Genomic DNA, 24,299 nt, shown 5'->3' with positions numbered 1-24,299 from the left:
AAACCGGCTTGGCAGCAGGTTTCTTTTTTTTCCTTTACAAAGAAAAACGTTAGAGAAATTATATAAATTTAAAAAGTAATATAAACATTATTAAGAACTAATATCATACGTATTTTCTAGACGAAATTCTTTACAAAAAATGAAATAGATGACTATTAACATAAAATAATAATCAATATAAAGCCTTGTTTACATATTAGCCATTTAATTATTTTTTTCTTAAAATATTTGTCAACATTTTCTTTTAAGATGTAAATAATAAATATAATCTCTTACCGAATTTTGAAACATGCAAATCCCACTCTTCACTATAGTTATTACAGAAAAATATAAAACCCACGTGGTGATAGGACACATGCCTTTAGAAGCTATACCGGTATACACAGAAGAATCAGTAAGTGGATATACACAATTGTTTATTAATTTGATCTTCTCTCTGCCCTCTATACTGGTTTAGCTAGGGCCAGGCTTCCTTATTCGAAAGCGCCAGGATCTGTTATTTTGAGTCGTCGTAATGAGGACATCTTGTGCCGCCAATTTTTTCTCAAAATTACACAACCCCGTTGCATTTATCAAAACGTTTTACCCCAAAGTTAATGATTTTAATATTGAAAATATTTAATAACGTAATTTCAATCACTCTTTATCTAGGCAGATGAAGAACACGGTTGAGTGTGAAATAGAACCAGAATACTGGACGAGTGTTTTCGACTCAATCGCTGCTCTCAGGTAAAAAGGAGGACAGATTAATCCGCTTCGTATTGTAGTGATTAGTGTGTTCGCCTACCATTTTCGAGGTCATTGATTCGATTCCTGGCAGCATGGATGTGCAATATTGATTTTTAAGGTAGTTCAACTACAATATTTCATCGCGGACATGCACATGAAGCGCTGGGCTAATCTCCTTATTTTTACGTAAATATGACCGAATAGGCTGCATTTGGTTTACAAATGCAGAGTACTCTCCACCATCGGGCGCGGAAATTGGAATAATGATGATTGACGCACTATCTGAATTAAGCTATTTGTATAAATTATTAAATAATAAAGTAGACCCTTTTAACCTACTCTCCAGAATTCATCTTAATATTTTCTTTCGCGTGACAAGAAATAAGCATTTATTCCATCTGCCAGTCTGTAGCACTAACTATGCACAACACTCTTTCCTTTACCGTTCTTGCTCAAACTATAATGCTTTTTTTTCATCTATTAATATATTTAACATGCCCTTTAAAATATTTTAAACTCAATAAAGACGCATTCTTTCTGGCTGCTATACGCTCCCACTTGGTATTGAATGATGCTCACGCTTACACACACCTGAATACCTACTCTTACACAAATACACACAAGCACACAAACACACCTCTACACTTATTCTCATATAAATACCTACAAGCATACCTTTTTTTTGTACTACAATTTAATATGTATGATTTTTATTTAGAAACTTCGCTGGTCTGCCTTTAAACCGTATCTTTTTTATGTTATTATATAATTGTCAACTGTTTATTTCTAAAAAATAAATAAATAATGAACAATTCGATTCCCATTTTTCAAGCACAAGTTATTTATGACTTTTAGTAAATGGTTGAAAAATTCAAATTTTTGGGCAAATAATAAAAACGAAAGTACAGAAAAATATTAATTATCTGGATTAATGAGTGCCAGATGTTATCAAATTAAAACTTTTTTAAACATGTCCAGCAAAGTTAATTGCTTTGGCGAAGAAACGCGCCGGCCGCCGCACATTTTTTTTATTTGTTATTGCGAGTATAACAACTTTATTTCACATTTCCTGATAACGATCCGGATATTTGGCAATTAGGATAAATGGAGTTCAGATAAAAAGAGTTCTACTGTCTTCCTCTTAAAAAAAACAGATTCTTCACTTACTCAACTTTGTAATATGCATCATTTTTACATTTTCAATGAAACTTTATTTTAACTTAATTTTTATCACATAAACTTTAAAACGTAACTTGCATCACTTTATAAAATATTTCTAATTTTAATCGCAGGTCACTTGCAGTCTTGTCGTGCTGGCAATCAGCACAGTGTGTACTACCGTCACCATGGCCATCATACAGGAGAGTTCTCTTCAGGGTTTGGAGAGCAGACTGCTGGTGGAACTCCAGGACATGTATGGGCACGGAATCGCCAACAACCATACTAACGTTATCTTCACCCAAAGTATAGACTATGTGCAGTACACGGTAAGTCAACTTGACTAGTATTTTATTTTTTTAGAATTTGTCATGTTTTATTACATCTTTACATCTTTGTAGGTCATATTCGCCTGGTGGTGTAGACATGTTTACTGTGTGTCATATAATTTAAATTTATTTATGTCACGTATTCGCTCATGATAAAGGTCCCGTGAAGTGTAATTGTGTTTTTATTTAAACAATAACATTTAAAAATATTTTTTTAAATGATGAAACTAAATATCCACTTACAATATTTACTAGATGTATAATATCGTCGGGTGATAGGTAAAACTTAAAAGTAACTTTATGTCAGCAAATTCTACATTTTTTAACAATCTCTTACATGAAGTCCATTAAGCGACCCGAAATAATGTTTATGGTTGCAAAATTTACTCACTGCAGTTTTGCAAAAGACTGTGTTCATTAATTATTAGTTTCAACTCAACTCAGGACTTTAGTACCATGGAGTTTATTTATTTAATTCATTTTTAAAATTTTATTTATTAAAAGAATACAACAGCAATTATTGTAACAAAAAACAATATTTACAAATAAACCAATATTACAGACCAATAATAGTTTTCTTTATATAAGTAAATACAATGCAAAAAAAGCGTACCCGTGAAAAGCCAGCCGTATTATTTCACTTGTAAAAAATAGGAAAAAAAACATATAAAAAAATAATATTTTTAAGTGGGACTTATGTCTCAAAATAGTTAAGTAAGCCTTAAATATGTGAGTAAATAAATATATTTTTTATTAAAGAAAAGAAACATTAGCGTTCTCATAATTTACCCAAATATTTAAATTTTGGTGACCATTTTCAACTATTTGTAAAACTCTCACTTTTAGAAAATGAAAATCAAGTTGGGGTAGAGTGGGGTTCGAACCTCGAACCTCTGATCCGTGTGTCCGCTACACTAGCCACGGGACCACAACCCGATTACCGTTGAAAAATCTGTACTCAATGAGTTTAGTCAACTGACGATATTTGAGTTATGGATAAGTTTAAGTTAGTACATTTTCATATAAGGTACAAGATTGTACTCCCGAAAATGTATGACAAAAATGTTTTTACGAAAATGAACTCCTTTGAACTAAGTTACAAGTTCTTGGTAGTGAACGAATACCGTTGGATAAATTTTTGGCTTCCGAGAAGCCAATTCTCCAGCCAGGACAACTCGCCGATGACACGTAGTGATGTTACGGGCGGAGTAATTACAAAACTTTAAAAAATTATAGCCATGATAATAAGATACATAAAAGTAAATAAAAAAGCGTAGTCTTAGATTAATAGGCTTATAAAAAAATAAAAAATATAAAAACCACTGAACGTGACGTTTTGAACTAGGGTTTCTATGACGTTTCGAAAAAAACATTCAGTGGAAATTTTGATAACTACGTCACCTTATTTTATTTCTCCCAGGCGGTGACGCACTGACGTAGATTTCAAATTTTAATATCAAATACTGCAGATGTAATGTAGGGGTTTCTGTGACAGATGGGATAAGAGACTCAGTTCTGTGTGTGAAAAATTTATTTTCAACAGATGCTTTAGGAAAATTATATACTGTTCATCCAAATCAGGCAGAATGTTATTATTTGCGTTTGTTATTGGTAAAAGTTCGTCGACCAACACCATTCCTAATTTGAGAATAGTTGATGGCCGTTTGTGTGTAACATATAGAGAAGCATGTCAATAAGAGTTGGGCATTTCGGTTTTTTTTTAAATAGCAATAACATATACCGTTTTAAAAATTAAACTGTTTCGTGAAGACGTTTAAATTAAAAATCATTTTTTTTTTCCGTTGCCCAATTTTAAGTACTCGTAATTAAGAAACAAAAAATTACCAATTTTCTAAAACGTTTTTAATTTTTTTCTTTATTATTTAATGTTTTTTATAGGAACCTTATTTTATGTAATAAAATAAAAATGTTCAGCTTAAAACTTTTATTAAATGCAAATAGAGACCTTTAAATTCACATGATATAATTTTATTTATTTCTATAATTAAGTTTTCGTTTGGATTATATGCGTATTAAATGTGCTTAATTATTAATTTAAAATTTATTATAAATTACCCACATGAAATTGTACAAGAAATTGAAAGTAGTTATGCAGAAAACAAGGCTTTTTTATTGTGGACTGGCGTCCACAATAACCGCTTTCATACAAAAAATGGTTTTAATCACCTTCTGAAAATGGTATCAATCACAAAAACGGTATTTCTCAATTTGCAGAAAAAACCCACAGCACTAGAAAATCTTAACAAATTTAAAAATCATTCAAACTGGTCAAATACATAATTAAATTCTTGTTTGTAATGTAAAAAAAAAACTAATATATTCGTTGTTTATTATTTGTTTAAGTCAAAAATATTCTAACTGTTGTGGAGATTTGTTTATTTACTCTTTTCACAAAGGTGCTATTATCTCAGTTTCACTTTTTTATGGTTGACTGATTTCTGCACAGTAAAATGCACATGCAGATTGGGCGGGTTTTTTTACTTACATTATTTATGCGAGTTTACACTAAAATTCAGCCACTTAGTCAACTTGGCTTTCCTTTTGTACAAACGGCAGATTCGGCAATTTAGAAAAATATGACGTTGATTAAGTGCCTCATTATTGAATGTAAATTCCGATAATATTTTATTGTTAATGTTGAAAACAATGATGGCAGATTTAACAAGATTTTCCCGCGACACGTAATTTGTATCTTGAATTTTTTTTTGGCATTTAGTAAGGTTCCTGAATAAGCGTCACGTCGAAATTATTACTCAATTGTTAAAACTCAGAAGTAGCGGCCTTTGATATTTGTAGATTTATTTGTATTATACGCAAATTACTTCCAATGCTGCATTTATTTGAGTTATTTTCATCCTTAGCTTAACAAAAGTAATTCTGGGAGAAACTGCTTGGGTAGTTTATATTTTTACGGCTAAGCGAGTCAAAATACATTCTTGTTGGGCAGTCATGACTAAGCGCATTGTGCTTAGCCTGTTTTTCAAAGTTGGCATAGTTGCGGCAGGTCTGTTTTGCTCCTTTATTGGGACACTTCCAGGTATAATGGTCTTCCGCATAATAACCACGTCGAGATACACCTGTTCAGTACTTTTGGGTATGTCCATATCCTATACAGAAATAACATTGCACCAGGGGTGTCTAGCCTTAGGCAGTCACCCTCAGGAATCCGATCTTGGCCTTGTCTGAAGATGTTATAGTAAACCATTTGTCTGGTGAACACTCACAAATTATATTGGCAAGTAGAGGGTTCCTATGTCTCTTGTTGTATAATATTTTAAATTTATCTTTAATAACAAAGCTGGAATTTTGTTTTACGAGTGATTCGTTTAGATCTGTTTCAGATATTCCTTTGATAACTCCCTTAAATATTATTAAGGGGTTTTTCTTTTTGGGTACTTTGTTGCAAAATAAAAATGGCGAATATATTATTGACTACTTTGTCGTATTTTTTTGTATCCTCTTGTTTTCTTCATTTGGAAAAAAAACAAATACAACTTATCAAAAATATTTTGAGTTTGTCCAAATTTTTGTAGACAAAGACTGGATTCGACTGGATGGAAAAGAAACCTTTATTTATGGGGGTGAGATTCATCTAATTGAATTATTTCACCTACATACTAAGCAACGCCTGAAAATGTTAATTTTTCAATTTCTATACTTCTTCGTGGACCAGGAGGATTTATCAACAATATTTTGAGTTTGTCTAAATTTTTGTAGACAAAGACTCGATTCAACTCCCTGAGGAGCTGTTTATATTAACATATTACAACAGAGATGAAAATTTGGACAAACTCAAAATATTATTGATAAGTCCACCTGGTCCACGAAGAAGTATAGAAATTGAACAAATAAGATTTTCAGGCGTTATTATTATGGATAACTTATATAGCGCCATTTTCGTAATAAAATACCTAATTAGACAAATCTCACCCGCATAAATAATGGTTTCAGCTCTTTGACTTCACAAACATCAACAGATGAAAGAATTTAAGGAATATAGATGTTCGAATATGGGCAGAATGGTGAATGTTACATAGTGTGTAAAGTGGCCAATTAAACCAGCCAATGACAGGTCATAAGCCCTGTAGATGCCTAGAATTCTATATTACCTTTTCCTTAACGTTCTTCATCTCTGTTGTAATATGTGAATACAACTTATGTTAACACTTAGTACATAAATATAAATACTTACACGTTTTAATTTATCATTCAATTTTTATAGCCCGTATTCAGGGACAAAACTCAAGGTAAAGAAAGTACATTCCTCTTCATATGTTTTGCGCCTAAATCTGGGAATTATACATTAGCTCGTTTACCTAGTTCCTTCCCACATCTGTTGATTTCGTCATAAGTTTCTCATTGATATTTAAACCACCGCACCGCTCCGATAGAAATGATATGGCTTAATTTAAATGAAGTTAAATATACTGAATTCGACATTCATTACACATAATTTAATATTTATCAAGGTTTTATTTATTTATGTGATATTTATTTTAAACCCTTTCCGATTACATACGTACATTTAACAAAATAATATATTGAAAAAAATAAATCATATTCTACTGTTAATGATAATATTAAACTCTGGAGTATAGAAAAGTGATTGCAGATCATATATGCCTGTTTAAACTAGTAAACAACGTCGTAGACTGCCCCTTACTTACAAGTTCTTTAGAATGCCTTGTACCTAACAGAACAAGACTCCATACTACATTTAATTTGCCAGTACGTAGGACCAACTCAAGGAAAAACGACTTTTTCTTTAGATCGTGTCATTATTATAATACTGTTCTCTCCGGTCACGCAGACATTTTTCATCTTTCTTATATGAAATATAGAAAAATTCTTATAGACAGTACACTCGTTTAGTTTTACGATGTAAGTAATTTTGTATGTATTCGTATGTTTATTATTATATTTTTGTTCCTTTTACATTATTTTTATATAACTTTTTTCTTTTCTTATTTTTTAAATTTAAATTTATCTTTTTTCTATTAACTTTATTTTTATAACTGTATATGAGAATATAAAAAAAATATATATTTGCAACTTTTAAGTGCCTTACAATTGTTAATTGCTTTTATTTTGATATTGAGAATGTACTTAATCAATATCTTACACCACTGTGACTTTTTATTGACTGTTTTCACAATTTTCGTTCATATGTATTTTTATTTTTTATATACAATATATGTTAAAACTGTTGTTTTTTTTCCAATTAAAAATAAATTAATAAATAAATAAAGTTTAACATCTTTTGTAAAGGTTGTCTAAGTCTTTTGATTCGTTTTGTCTGAAATTTTATTGTATAATTTCATAATATTATGTTGAACATATTTTCTAAAGGTTGCCTGAGTCTTTTGTTTAGTTTTGTCTAGTAGTGTATTGTATAATTTCAGACTCTGGTTTATTAGTCTGATAAGTCTGATTTATTAGACTGTCCTTGTCTCATATTTAAATTTATTTCAACAGAGAGGGAAAATGTTTTTAAGAAGGGTATATGGAAGTCTAGGCATTCACAGGGCTTATGACCTGTCATTGGCTGGTTTTTACACACTGTGTAACATTCACCATTCTGCCCATGTTTGAACATCCACATTTCCTCAACTCTTCCACATGTTCAATGACAGGTCATAAACCCTGTAAATGCCTAGACTTCCATATTCCCTTCTCAAAAACATTTTCCCTCTCTGTTGAAATAAATTTAAATATGAACAACTTCCTAGGGAGGAAATCCAGCCAGTCTGCAAGCATTTGGACATAATCAAACATTGTCCTTGTCTCGTTTAAGAAATTTTTTTATGATATTGTTCTCATATTCTCGTATTGTGTTCATACTTACTTTAAAAATAATCAAGTTTTAGTTCTTCAACTACAATAACATCAGTGGCTAATTTATGAATAAATTTTAAGGATTCTAGTTAAAAGAGTTCAGTTACATTTAATTTTTAAGTTTGTATAAAGAGATCTTTAGTTGCTGTTAGATAAAGGAGGTCATTTACGAAATTTATTATTTTATTTTGCTATCTTTGTTGTCTGTTTATGTCATTTTGATTTAAGTTCCCGATAGTAGTTGCATATAACATATTTAGGTTTTTACATGGGCTTCGTACATTGAATTTTTTCCGTTATTGAAACAAAGTTTTTCATTTTTTTTAAAACTCAATGTCGCCACATTGCTAATTAAATTATTGGTATAAATTTTCCAAGTCAATTGTATATTTATTGTTGAGAAAAAAGTAACAAGTCAAGAGGGGGCGGAGTGCTCATAGAAAATTCAAAGTTTTCATCTATAAATGTCTCAAACATGTAACATGAAATAGTCGTATATTTAATAAACGCTGTTCTGCAGCACTGAAGGAAATAACGTTTATGAAAACAAAACAGTACAAGACAAATGGCATGGCGAGGTTATTTGAGAAATTCAGAGTTAAATGTTACGATATAATATTTAACATATCCGCTTCCTAGTTGGAGGATATGACGTCCAAAAACAGCCTCCGAGCCTTTTTATCGGCTGAAAACTGCAAGGCCACACCCATTCGTCTTTAAAATATTGGCGATATTGACAATTCATGCAACGCGAGTCTTAAACTGTAAAACCTTTTTCATGTAATTTTTTTTGTTCCTTATTTTTCTTTGAATTTTGCATGTTCTTAATTTTTATGACATTCATTCATTTATTAATGCTTTATTAAGTTTGTTCATAACATCTTAAGAACTAATATAAACATTTAATAATATTACAATTTTTTTTTATAAAAATTTTTCAGTAACATATTTTTTCAAATAATTTTGAAATATTTCGATTTTTTCTATCTTTTTTATGTCTTCAGATAACTCATTGTTCAGCTTCAATCCCTTGTGCGTTTGAGATTCTGTTTTTCTCCTCATTGGTAATTTTATCTTTTTTTACCCCTTGTTTCATATGCATGTTTTTATTTTATTCATCCCCGTAATTATTTTATGTATAAAAATTGCTACATTATATAACCACTGACGTACCTATAATAGACACGATATTTCTCTACTAGTAACATTCAATTAAATTCATTTATTTCAAAGTAACAAACAAAACAAACTAAAATTCAAGACGTCATATAATAAAAAGAAAAAAAATGAGAAATCCTTTTTTCTTTCATTCATTCTATTAAACAATTTTTTTAATTCCCGCCAAACTGCAAAAGCAGTTTTTTTGCAGGGATTTCTCTCTTTAAACAATTTAGTAACACAATATAATAATGTTTACATAAATTATAAAAAAATCTTAAATATATCAATAAAATAAAAGTTTAAAAAAATTAAATACAAGTAAATAAAGTCTTTTTGATAACGAACTATATAAAACATAATTAACAAACACTCTTTTTGACGCTGTTTAACATATCTATATATATTTTGTCAAAGTAGAAGGAGAATCCTGCTCCGTAAAACCCCTTCGGATACGCGTAACAGGTCAACATCCAGAGCGATGTTGATCAGCATACAGAAACATACAAACTACAGTATTTCCAAGCGTTTATTTAACTTTTGACACATGGGCGCCTATAAAGTTCCGTAATTATTGACAGGCAACTATAGACCGAAAAATGCAATACTTCATGTTTTTTTCATTACGATAGTGAAGCGACATGTTCTTTTGCTCCGGTATTTATCGATATCGATGTTTATTGAGACTACTTATGCAACGAGGATTATACAAGTTGACAAGATGAACAAGAAATTAAAAAAAAAAATTTTCTATCGAAAGCCACAGTATTTTTATTCACTTAATAATGAATACGACTAATTTACATGAAATATAAATGTCTAACTGATTCAATATTGTGAAAATATCAAATATTTATTAAAAACTACTTATTGATTGTCTATGGCCAAAACTAATTTGACAGTTCGTCAGAATATATTGAATTTTAATGGCGCCGTGGTCGCTGTCATTTATTATTGTCGCCGACAAACTGACAGTGTCGCGACACAAAATTTCTCAATTTACATTACGACATTAAAATAGTCCTATGCATATTTGGGTTTTCTGTAGCTCCTGCACCCAATGACAAACTCCAATTAAGGAGTTTATCGAGACTGTATTTAAAGTTTCTTTTGTTAAGAAATAATGTAATTTTTGCAATATTATTTATTGAATGAAGACTTTAAAAAAAAAAAAGTTTTACTACAGCGCTTTCGTAATATAAACTCTGCTTTAAACGTCTGGGTATGTTTATAAACTACAAAATGTTGAGATTTTTTTTTCATAAGTAAAGTCGATTTTTATGAGAAATCGATTCGGTAACGCATTAGGACATCCCTAATCGATACATAATCGAGCTGTCAAAAGTTAAATAAATGGTTGGATAGAGTATAATGCTCCCCATAATCTCAGGATTATCGACCATACCGCGTCTCTAAACTGTTGTAGCCCAGCATCCCCTGAAAAAACTCGGTCGGGTAGAGCCAAGGATAATAACCGCGCTCTCTCATGTAGAGATATCTCAGAAACTTCTTTTGGATTTCCTCTATCCCCCAAATCATCGAGCCACTCTCGTGTCTACTTCGCACCGAGGAGTTGTAAAGAGTTATCAGTACACGGGAATCTTCGAAAACCCTGGCAGTACGCAGAACGAATCCTAACATCTTTAATGATTTACTACATACAGATGTGATCATGAAATGTCAGGGTGCTCACAAATCTAACGCCCAGATGCTTAACATTTAATGTTCGTATCAGATTCTGGTCGTTTCGGTTTTAATTAACTATAATTTGTTACAAAATTGCTATTCACCCAAAATTATAAAATCTCCCCCGATGCCTTCCAACGCCCCGCAAAACACCTTTTGGCTTTTGATCGCCCCTCAAGCATTTTTAAAAGCCCCCTGGGGTGCGAAACATCCACGTTGGGAATAATTTATTTAAATGTTAAAAGCTATGTTTTATATTTGTGAAGAGAATTTATGTTTTATGTGTTTTTATTAAAGTATACTCTCAACTGGTTTTATTTTTGTTTAAACAAGTATAAATGTTTTGAAAGTTTCATTTTAAATACCCATGAACTACATATATATAATTGTTTACGAGTAATATAATATATGGTATATATTATGCTTTACGAGATATAATTGATCATAAATATGAAAAAACAGGATTCCATTTATTTTTTACTAAAGTAAGTGCTTATTGTTAGCCTCATAACGTTTTCTCTATTGTTTTATTTCCCATTGTGTTGATAAAATATTTTTACAGATTTCGAAGGATAGTTCAATAATTCAATGCAAAAAAATATATGCGTTACGTTTTATACGTAACGATTCTACGCATGAATATTCCAAGGTACACACAACAATTCCATGCAAAACGATTCAATGTATAAATCCTAATATTCAAAAATCCCGTAAGTCAATAAAAGCATTTTTAAGGGCTCTCGTGGTTATGAGCGTTATTATTTTAGGTCAAAGGATTTTTTTTTGTATTTTTGAAAGATTATGAAAATGCCTTGACTTGTGACATTTACAATGACTTAAGCGGTTACTGAAAATTACAATTGGGAAATATCACATTGAATACCGATAAAAATATATATATACAATGGATTTAGAACCATTAATTTCATTTTCGAAATCAATATGGATATTGTAGAGAAATGTTTTTATACATAACTTTTTTTTTAAAAATTGAAAAAAAAGTGTCACTAGGAAAACGCGTCATGTTTGTCATTGATAATAATTTTGATATGAATATTCGTGACGATGTTCTTCTGAAATTAAAACAGGGATTATGACGTATTAGAGACGTGCCCTTGCCAGGCCAGGCATGGCAATGACCGTTTTAGCGGGAATTCAAAATTACAAATTTAAAAATGTTTTTTATGCTACTAGTTAGTAGCATTTTTTTTTTTCACTAGACAGTATTTCATAGATCCTTAGTATTGTAAAACTAAAAAAAAAAACGTTTCGAAAAATCGATTGTGAGGCCCAAATGGGTGATATTTCAAGATGATCAAGATGCTAACCAACTGAGGCCCGAGGCCGATCAACTGAGACCCGTAGGGCCGTAAAATGAGGCCCGGAGTGCCGATTACATGAGGTCCAAAGGGCCGAATTCCTAGGCATGGAACAGTCGGTGATAGCCAGCTGTTGCCTGCTAGTTTTTTTTTTGTTTCAACAATTACCTTTACTACTTTTACCATGTACGAGCTAAGATCAATAACTCTACTGGTGAATACGTCAACGTCGCCCCTGAATAGTACCTACTAACGTCACTCAACAAAAACATCTTCGTTTTTACTGCAGTCTCGTTTGATATTACCTCACGTGATAAGTCTTTATAACATAAATGTTAATTATTATATTCTAGGTCTTCATCTAGACTTCTACATCAAATAATATCAAACAACTGAGATAAGGAAATTTAAAAAAAGTGAAACCACAAACGAATACAGACGTACCTTTGGCCAGTTGCGCCACAAAAAGTTAAGATAAAAAAGTTTGTTTGGCAAACAAGCTCGTCCATTTTGACAAAAAAGGAATTATAATTTTACTCTAAACTTTATTTACCTTTTTGTGGTGCAACTGGCCCTTAAAGTAAGGTTTTTGTCCTTATGTTCAACTTTACCTCTCAAAATAATTATGGACAACAATAATTGTTGGGATGTGATCGTGATCCGTTGTTAGATTTTCCCGATTTAATCCAGTTTCAGAATCGATTATTTATAAGCTTTCTGAGCTCTTAAACATTTCTATTGTTTTCCGCCAATGAATTTCGTTGTTAAAAAGTATATTAAATTTATATATTTTGTTTTTTAAAATTTTTATTATTCTTGTTCTGGTTATTTATTGTTTTGCTTATGCATACAAAGCTTTTTTTCCTAGTATGTAGGTATATTATGTACAATAGTTATTTTTCTAGGGTCTGGGTCCGTTCCTTCATTAATTAAAAAAAAAAAAAACTAAGATCTTCAGAAAGTCAAATGTTTCTTTCCTCAGTGGCTTAATTTTTTATTACTTTCTCTGGGTTTTCAAAAATTTGGCCGCATTGCGCACACATTTGTTTGCAGATTAACTTCTCGGTTGAGATGAGTCCATCGCAAGGGCAGCAATCATTATCTCTTTTTTTTAAATCTGCGAAGTTATTTTAGGAAAGCACCACGACTTGAAAGCATTTGAGTTAGATCGAAGGTCCGCCTAAAAGTATCCAATATATCGGCACTCTTTAAATTTTTATGAATTTATAACCTAACTTAAAAAAATACAATTGTTGATGTAACAATGGAGAACAGGAAATCAAAATAACATGAACAAACTGCAACGACAGCAAAATAAAATATTTTAAAGTTATTATATGTATGACCTCCCTTATCTAACACCAACTAAAATATTTAAAAAAAAGACTAAACAATTAAATGTAACTAGACTCTTTCAATTAGAATCTTTAAAATTTATACATAAACTAGCCATTGATTTCATCAATTCAGGTCAGTCCAGTGCCGGAAATCGGCGTTTTTATAGCAAATAAAATAATATGTTCTATTTGCAAAACAGTGAAATAGTACAACTAAGTAAAATTGGGTATAATACAATTATGTAAATTTAAATTACATGCAAACATAAAATAAACTATCTCTCCTCACTAGGTTTAGTAAATACCTGTTCCGAGGTTGGCAGCATTTATTTATTTTTATAAAATACAGCATATTTAGTCTAAGCAACATCGTTTATTTTAAATTTTTTCATGCATTCATCTTTTTCTGTATTTTTTTTGTTATTTCTTTTATTGCCAACCATATTTTCTTAAAAGTTGGATTGCACTTGAGTGATTTTGTTTGTTATAAAATTTATTTTCTTACACAGCTTATTAATTTTTTGCCAAGGTTTTTATACAGTTTGTTATTTGGATTGTTGTTTAGTCTTCTGTGCATTTTGTTCTTCTTGTGAATGCAGTTTACTTAACCTGGAGTAATCCATGATTTAATAAGTAAATTTTGTGTGAATTATTTTTACTACTTTGGTTTAAAAGTGTAGCTCGAGGTATTTTTTGATTATTTTTATGAATATCTTCATCGCTTCATTTGTGTCTTTTTCTGCAAGTATTTTTATTTAAGAATCTGTATGAAGGCTGTTGTAACGTTCATCAAAGTAAAATAATATGGTTTATCACATTTTTTTTGGGTAGTTATCTGTTGTTTTAATACCATTTGTAGTGGTGTAATGATCAGTAATAGAGGTGCGAAGTAAAACCGATACTGTGGAGTTTACTGTTTTTGCAAATATGTGGCCGATACAAGTTTCTGCTTTATGTTTAACTCTTGTTGGTGCATTAATTAACGATATGAATTCACCGTGCATGCAAGTTTTGAGTGCTCATTTTTTTCTAGAATCTGTGGAATTTAGAGTTCATAACCGATGACACACACGTGCTGAAACATTTCATCTGAAATAATGCAATGACCGAAGAAAACAATTTCCTATTTTTTTATAGATTCCAATACATGTAATGCAACTCTAACAGTATTCCACGTTAAAACGGGAGCATCGTTCTGCAGTACATTCACATCTTCTTTACCATGAATGAAACTCAAAGGGACGTGGCCTATAAAGAGACCACAGGGCGTGGCAACGACAGTCAGTACAGTCAGTCAGTCAGTCCAGTTCACTCAGTTTCAGCATGTTGTTCAAGTGCAGTTTCTCCAACTCCTAATCGCCGTAACACTCGCCCGACATAATTAATTATATATTAATCATGTAATAAATAAACATCGAACAGCAACCTCGTGTCTACCTGTCAATCTCTAACTGGGGTAGAAGCTTCAACCCTTAACAACCTTTTTCTTCCAGATCTGCTCGAGAGATTGTAAAAAAGGTGCTTTGTTTGGTTGTTATATAGTATAAAATATATAATTTAGTTGGTTCGGAATTTAGGGATATTTTTAAACAATTGGCTTCAACATTTCTGTAGCGGGACAATAAGTGATTTTTTGATTTACAAAATAATTGCGTCATTTTGATTAAAATATTTAGGGGCGGGAAAGAGTCGTACCAGTGTTTTTTTTTGTTTCGTATGACAAGTCTAGCCAACATTCTGTTATAATAATAATGTTAATGTTTGTATTAGGACTTCGTGGAAATATATCATATTAATTAAAGTTCTTGTTTGCACTTGTAATGTTTTGGGATAGTAGTCTAATATAGTAAGTATTTGTTTAAAAGTTTAAGGAATTCACTGAATATATCCATCATTAATTCAGTACAATTTGTTATTTCAGAAAAATCTGTTTCTTGTGGCTCCATAGTAAACGGTACAATAATAAATCAAACTTGAAGGATATGCTGAATATTACAGAAAAAAAAAATATCAATGTCATTGGCATGTTTAATGTTTATAATTTGAGAGTGATTTGTTTTTATCGCTAGAATTTTTCTAGCGAGAAAAACAGATCTAAACAGAAACCAAACAAGTTTTGTTTTGCTTATCTTTTAACGCTATTTTTGGATTCCAGAAAAGTTCTTTGTAATAATATAACTTCATTAATGAAAATTTAAGTTTCATCTAAAAATATCCCTTTTAAGATTTGTAGATTGGTTTTAGAGTTCCTAATCGTTTTTTGCTTTTCTTCTGTGTTAAACTTAATCAATATCTGGCGAGGTTTATTGACTATCGGTTTGAGGACAATTGTCCTGTCTTTAAAACATAATTGTGTTCTAAAAGAGTTCATAATTCTTTTAGAGGTTTCAAGAGTAGTTTTATTGTTTGAGATTTCAATCCCACTTATTTCAACTGAATTTGTAAGCTTATATTGTTTAGCCTTTGCGAGTTGAATTTCTAGCTCAGTTGTTCTTCCTTTGTTTTTTTTCGCTTCCGAGATCATTTTTTTATACTTCTTGGGCAGATCCATAATTGTTTTTAAGTTTGTGTTTATTTGCTCGTATTATTTCATTAAAAATGCATTGATTTTTTTAACACAATAATTCCTTCTTCATTTTGTTAAACATGTCGTTTTTTATTTTTTTAATTTTTTAATGTTGTCTTTAAATAGTACAAACATAATAAATGAATGTCTTAATATAAACTTATATCTAATTATTATTAAAACATATACTAATTATTAATATTTTTCAAACGATATACGTACATTAAACTTCTTAGATTTTCACGGCCGTTAAGATGCACAATAAGTTTTTCTGGGTTATTATGCCGTGTGTCGTTCGTACTCTCTACCGACGTTTCGGATCGCGTTACAGCGTCCATCATCAGCACGGGCCGAATTGCACGGGCCGAAGCGGCTCTCCTTAGAGAGAGAATAAACAACACCCGCTTTGAATTAGACAAAATGTCGAAAAGCCTGTATGAATTACATCTGCGACTTGGAGCTACACTTTCATACGAACATTTTAAGAAGATTGATGAAATAACATACTGCCAGTCAGCAAGAAGCAAGTTGTCAACCGAAAACGCACAAAAAAAGAAATTCCAAGAAATGGAAAATTAAAAATGTAACTAAACTAGACTCCGATAAAGTAGTGTTGAATTTATCTTGTCTAATTCTTAACAAAGACGCAATATCGGTACTCAGCAAAGGACTTAATTTCGCCATAACGCCAAAAACCGTCCCAGTAGACGATATTATATGTGGAGTGGAAACGGCACTTAAAAAGACCCCTACAGCAATAGCGGAAGAAATCCGACAAGACACGTGCCAGATATTAAGAAAAGCGAAATTACCGCCATCGAATATTACAAAATCAGAACGAGCAGCTCTAAGAGAATTACGAGAGAATAAGGATATTCTCATACTACCGGCGGACAAAGGAAACGCGACGGTAATATTGGACCAACAAGCATACTCGAATAAAATACACGATTTATTGAAAAGTGACACCTACGAAAAATTAAAGAAGAATCCAACAGATAAAATTGACAGAAAAATGAGAGAATTGGTAAAACAATCAAGCATTCCTAAGGAGGACCATTGGAAATTGTTTATGCAAGCCTCCAAAACTCCGGCGCTCTACGTATTACCTAAAGTGCATAAAGAAGGCACTCCGCTGAGGCCAATAGTAAGCGCGATAGGCGCGCCGACATATAAGCTTTCACAATATCTAGCGGGCCTTTTACAAGTGCACACAGGAAAGACGTCGTCCTTTATAAAGGACTCACCGCACTTTGTAAGCATAATAAAAGAATTAAATGTCTCAGAAGGAGACATCCTTGTCAGTTTCGATGTAGTATCATTGTTTACTAATGTCCCAATAACTGATTCAATGGCCCTTTTAAGAGAGATTTTTGATAAGGACTTGTGTGCCTTATTTGAATACTGTTTGACAAATGGATATTCCTCTTTTGAAAAGGAAATTTATAAACAGATAGAAGGAGTAGCTATGGGTAATCCACTTTCACCCGTAATAGCGAATTTTTTCATGGAGAGCTTTGAAATTACCGCTTTGGATACTGCTCCCTTCGTCCCCAAAGTCTGGCGGCGTTACGTTGATGATGTTTTTGTGATATGGGATCATGGATCAGATAAACTCAAAGTGTTCCTAGAACACCTGAATAGCCTGCATCCTTCTATACAGTTTACAATGGAAAAAGAACAAAAACGGGTCCTTCCATTCCTTGATGTCGAAATTATGAGAAAACAAGACGGGAGCCTGGGCCATAAAGTGTATAGAAAGCCGACTCATACTAATCGGTATCTTCATGCTACCTCTCACCATCATCCGTCCCAAAAACTGGGTCTCATAAATACACTTGCCAGAAGGGCGACTCGTATTTGTGAAGAAACAAGTTTAGAAACTGAATTGAACATATTAACAAACGCGCTGGAAGGAAACGGATACAAAAAGAAAGAGATTTTGGCTAGAATAGCTTCTATATCAAACACAAACAAGACGTATGACAGCAATAACGATGACTATAAAGGGATAGCTTGTTTGCCATATGTAAAGAATATTACGGATAGAATTTCCAAAATCCTTAAAAAACACCAGATTAAAACTGTGTTCGGCACGTCGGCAAAAATAAGAGATTTTCTTAAATCAGCAAAGGACCGGGATCCTCTCGAAACCGACGGCATTTACAAACTGGATTGTAAAAACTGCCCTAAGGTTTACATCGGGCAGACTGCCAGAAATATAACAAAGAGAGTAAAGGAGCACATGAGTGCATGCAGGCTCGGCTACCCCGAAAAATCGGCTTTGGCCGAGCACCACATAGAAACGGAGCATAAGTTTTCCTTTGAGCCGATAATCTTAGGGAGGCCAAAGAACCACCAAACACGACTAGTAAAAGAAGCAATTGAGATTTACAAACATCCCGACAACATAAACAGAGATGATGGGATGCGATTAAAAACATCCTGGTACCCAGTCATAAAGAAATCGCATAAAGATTGCAATGTAACTCAGATTTGTGATACGGTATAGATCCTAAGTACATAATGATACACATTAATCTAAACGACTACGACACGGTACAAGTCCCAAATACATAACATCACACAAAAACGACTACGACACGGTAAAAATTCTAAGTACCTAACGTAACACATATTCATACACAAATAACATCAACCCTGATGATGGACGCTGTAACGCGATCCGAAACGTCGGTAGAGAGTACGAACGACACACGGCATAATAACCCAGAAAAACTTATTGTGCGATATACGTACACTTAAAAAGAAAACTTCTAAAAAGCTAACATGAAAATTTATCTGCTAAACACATGTTTTTTAAATTGACATTTAAATGGAATAATATTTTTTTGTTCTCTTATTTCCAATGGTATTTCCTTATAATATACCTGTACAGCTCGGTGCATCAATGAGTTCTGTGTACTTGTTTTCCTACGAAATGGTAGTCTTACTTTATGTTTATTTCTTGTTTTATATCCGTGTTCACATTGATTAGAAAAAACCTTTTGAGTCAACTCTTTTGAGGTATAACCATTAATCATTTAATGAACAAAAAACATTACATTAAAATATATTAGTTGACGTACTGTCATAATTTTCGCTTGTTTCAGCATCAACTTTATTCTGGTATATTTTTTTTTGTTCAAAATTACTCTCATATTCTGCAGAACAGTAAGTTTATTTTTAATTTCATTGAACTTTTTATCCATGTATTGAAATAGTTTTTGTTCTGAAGAAGAGGAAGATCCAGTCAACATTTTATACTTGTTTTAAGTTAGTGGTATATGGTATATATTTTGTATTTTTTTATATTTTTTTTTATTAATAAATTTCATAAAAGGTACATGTTTTTTAAAAATTCTATACATATCTACTTTTACGAATCTAGTAAATGTTATCACTGTAACTCTCCAAAAAAAGAGACTTACTCTTATGCTTGGAGAGTGACTTACACTGTTGTAGTTGTTTGTTTCATCATCATCATCATTCTCTTTCCGCACCTTATGGTGCATATGGCACTGCATTGGTACACCAATCGCAGCGTTTCTTAATCATTTTTGCTACATGAAGGTAAGGTGATCAATCTTGCGCTTCAGTTACCAATCCCAGGACTATGAAATATTCTAGTGTGAAAACACCCTTTCTAAATAAATATTTCATATCAACCATGTCGGGAATCGAACCCGTGACCTCTTGCATGGCAGGCTAATGCGCTGACCATTACACCACGAGGCCGTTGTTTATTTATAAGAGTTTATATAATTTTAAAAACGAGTACATGAAAAAAAAAACAAAGGTCATATAAAGAAAAATCATAAAACAATAATACATTCATACTAATTAAAATTAAATGTAGTTTTTACACGTGTTCAAAAAATTTCATTAGATTTATTTTAAATTTATTTATTGATATATTATTTTTAATAGTTTTCAGTTCATCGGGGAGATTATTGTAATTTTTTACACCTTTGTAGACAAAGCTATTTTGACCATGACTTGTTTGGAATTTAGGAATTTGAATATTATGTTGGTATCTTAGTGACTTATTCATCGCAAGTTCTTATATTTTTTCTTCTTTATAAATTTGTATAATATAATTTATTTTATAAAAATGTCTACTGTTTGAACCTTTAATATTTTATTTAGACTTTCCGTATTGAATGTTGAATATATTATTTAAGTCTATGGTTTCTCGTATGTTAATCAAATTATCAATTAATATATGTAATCGCATTGTAGACAAAGAACTAAAACTTGCAAATAAATTGTAATAAACACGGACACAAAACGAGAATATCAGAACAATATTACATACAACATTTTAAAACGAGACAAAGACAATCAAGACCAATAAACCAGGGACTAAAATTATACAATAAACTACCAGACAAAAGTAATCAGATGACTCAGAAAACCTTTTCAAAAGATGTTTAAAATATTGTGATCAACAGAGTATAAATGAAAAATGAAAATCCGTAAGGGTTAATATGTTTTATTAATTTGGCTTTTTACTCTGAATTCGACATTAGGTTACGCCAAGTGAATTTCTCTCTTTATTGATCAGAAATAATTTAAAGAAAATAATAAATCTACTAAAATATTACAACAGAGATGAAGAACATTTGAGAGAAGGTAATATGGAAGTCTAGGCATCTACAGGGCTTATGACCTGTCAATGGCTGGATTAAGTGGCCACTTTACACACTGTGTAACATTCACCATTCTGCCTATATTTGAACATCCATATTCCTTCAATTATTTCATCTGTTGATGTTTGTGAAGTTTAAGAGCTGAAGCCTTTATGCGGGTGAGATTCATCTAATTGAATTATTTCACCTACATACTAGGTGAAACACCTACACCTACAATATTTTCAGGCGTTGCCTAGTAAGTAGGTGAAATAATTCAATTAGATGAATCTCACCCGCATAAATAAAGGTTTCAGCTCTTTAACTTCACAAACATCAACAGATGAAAGAATTGAAGGACTATGGATGTTCAAATATAGGCAGAATGGTGAATGTTACACAGTGTTTAAAGTGGCCACTTAAACCAGTCATTGACAGGTCATAAGCCCTGTAGATGCTTAGACTTCCATATTACCTTCTCTCAAATGTTCTTCATCTCTGTTGTAATATTTTAATATAAACAGCTCCCCAGGGAGTTGAATCCTGTTCTTGTCTACAAAAATTTGGACAAACTCAAAATATTGTTAATAAATCTACGTCTTTAAAAGTACGGATCACCACTGTTGGGATACGATCCGTTGTTAGATTATCCTAATTTAATATAATTTAATTACAGTTATTTAGAATTATCAAATTCATTATTATTACATACACGATAAAGAAGACTTCCGTGAGATTTATTTTTTGCTGAATTTACAATAGTAAGAATGATTTACAATCAAGAGCTTCAGAGATTAAACGCCACTTATTAGTCCGGAGGTTGTCGGTGTAGAAAAGAGAGCGATCTCTATTGTGTTCTTCTTTTACAAAATTTAAAAAACGCTTTCTGTTGGCCGGTCTTGCTTTTTGTGAAATATCCAGGCACATAATAAATAAACAAATTATTTTGAAATATATTTTGAGTAGGTACGTTCAAATTATTGTAAGCAAGTACTAGATTCAACTATTTTTTGACTGAAGGGTTCTTAAGAAGCTCTTCAGCCTGTACTATTATCGTCACGTGTAATCGTTCAAATACGGTTCTTAATAACAATAGGAACGGTATATATTATTATCTTCTCAGAAGTGTCCTTGGGGTATTAACCAGAATCGACATCTAGGAAGATTTACGATTTTACATTTCACCACCTTTTAGAGATTTTGCAAATTGAAAATTTCGAACACAAAGCACGAAAGAAATTATATTCTACAAAATATTTTTTTTTTACAATATTTTGGAATATGTATCTTTATATGAATAAATAAAATAAAACAAATAAATAAATATTTTTTTTTTTCTTTATAAAAACAAAACCCACTATAGAATTTATACAATGGTTTTAATATGCCGGTAGAAATCTGTGATAATGCGCCAAGCTATAGAGGAGCCCAAAGGCAAGCAAGTAGGAAAACCATTCTATGACTATTAGGTATTAAGTTAGCTAACATCCTGTAGAATTTATTTAAAATAAAACACTTTGTAAATTTACCACACAAGAGTTTATTACATTAAATACACGACTAGTTTCGGGTAATCAGTATTACCCATCCTCAGGTGTAAATATAAACTAAACTAAAATACATACACAGATTAATATTAGGTACTGATAGTGTTGTCGGAAGGGGAAAGGTAATGTGAGGTGGAGGGGATGGGGTTTTCCTAATTATCGGAAATATTGAAAGCAGGGGTGACGAATTTTGGAATATAATATTATTAATTAAAGTTTTTTCTGAATTTAAATTTTTTTGATTTTTTTTTGTTTTTTTTTTTATATACCAAAATTCGTCACCCCTGCTTTCAATATTTCCGATAATTAGGAAAACCCCATCCCCTCCACCTAACATTACCTTTCCCCTTCCACCCAACACTATCAGTACCTAATATTAATCTGTGTATGTATTTTAGTTTAATTTATATTTACACCTGAGGATGGGTAATACTGATTACCCGAAACTAGTCGTGTATTTAATGTAATAAACTCTTGTGTGGTAAATTTACAAAGTGTTTTATTTTAAATAAATTCAAAATGTCTTTCCACAAAGTAAATGCTGAAACAATAAATAATATAACATCCCGTAGATTTTAAATGCGTTAGTGTGAGTTTTCTGAACGCGCTAGGTTAAGTTAAACTGGCAGTTTATATGTAAGTACTCATTATTCACGGGGATGCGTCACAATAGATCTTCACAGGTCGTTGTGACGTCAGGATACGAATATTTCTCAGATACACACATACATATAATGATTACATGTATGTTTGTATAATATGTAAATATGTATTTAAGTCATTATTTTAGAAAATCAGTAATGAAGTTCATATAAAAATAAAATAAAAAAGTTAATGATAAAAAAATGTGTATATAATAATAACATAGGTCTGTAATAAATTAATTGATTTTGGAGTAAATTAAAAAAAATGTATTATAAACGAGATACTCACGAAAAACGAAACTTAATCGTCCATTTTCATTGTTGTTTTCAAAAAATGTAAATACTCGTAAATAATTACGGCTTTATAAGAGAGTTGTAGGCTATTTTAAGTTTTCTCAAAATTAGGTTATTTAAAGTATTCTCAAACTTCTCCGGCCAAATTTAGCATTGGAATTAAGATATTTGAAAAAACAAGATTTAGACGCAATTTCGGCTGGATTTTAAAGATCGAGGTGCTCGCAACTGGAATTTATTTTATTTTAATTTACATCAGTGCTCTTATTTATAAAATATAAAAAAATTGAGTTACCGGAATAATTATTTTGATCGCAATCCATATTTTGGTGCTAAGTGAGGAAGTTCAGTGATTCGGGAAATTGGGTATAAAGATTCTTTTCTTACGCGCGGTAAAAAAATGAGAATTTAATGGCGCGGTTTCTTGAGAATGTAAAAATAATAAAATATGAACTACTTTAAACAACATCAATAGCGCTCCCGAATCAACTAATAATAAAGTATTGTGATAGATTACTAGTTTACGGAAGCCAACTCACCAATCAGCAGAACTTGATGTATGCTCGTACTTCACTAACGAGAAACCAGTTAAAGTACAACTCTAAAATATGAACTCCTTACTACAATAGGGAAAAATCAGTTTTTTTTTAGAATAAAAATAGTACTCGTATAAGAAATACTGTCCAGTAAAAAAAAATTTTTTTGCTCTCATTAGTAGCACAAAAAAATATTTTTAAATTTCTAATTTTGAATTCCCGCAAAAACGGGCATTGCATTGGCCACTCCCCTAAATGTCACGATTAATGTTAATTTTCAACTTTGTTCCAAACCAATCGTTTTTTACATATTTTTCATATTTTCTTTTGTAAAGTTACACATGAAAACAATTTCTCCACAACATCTGTATTGATGATGAAAATACAAATAATTATTCTAAATCCATTTCACATATTATTATCGATATTTGTAGGAAGTGATATTTCTCTATCTGGAAAGGGTCAAAAAAAAATTCTTAGGGTACATTAATTTTAATTTTGTTTTGTCT

At 31.4% G+C, this 24,299-nt stretch overlaps 1 protein-coding gene across 1 annotated transcript; it reads left to right on the top strand.

Moving 5' to 3' along the window:
• The first annotated feature begins 289 nt into the window (after nt 1–289).
• Nucleotides 290–22,238, top strand: LOC148275246 (uncharacterized). Its single transcript, XM_088235946.1, has 5 exons — nt 290–394; nt 2,022–2,216; nt 14,774–14,933; nt 16,783–18,509; nt 22,164–22,238. The coding sequence occupies exons 1-5, from the start codon at nt 290–292 to the stop codon at nt 22,236–22,238; spliced, it is 2,262 nt and encodes a 753-aa protein (XP_088092072.1).
• The last annotated feature ends 2,061 nt before the right edge of the window (nt 22,239–24,299 follow it).

The sequence above is a fragment of the Micrasema longulum genome, unplaced genomic scaffold (genome assembly GCF_059751315.1).
Source record: "Micrasema longulum isolate JH-2025_06_02 unplaced genomic scaffold, ASM5975131v1 h1tg001478l, whole genome shotgun sequence".
NCBI classification, from domain to species: Eukaryota; Metazoa; Arthropoda; class Insecta; order Trichoptera; family Brachycentridae; genus Micrasema; species Micrasema longulum.
The sequence above is the reverse complement of the archived record's forward strand: the minus strand, read 5'-3'. Positions and strand labels throughout refer to the sequence as shown.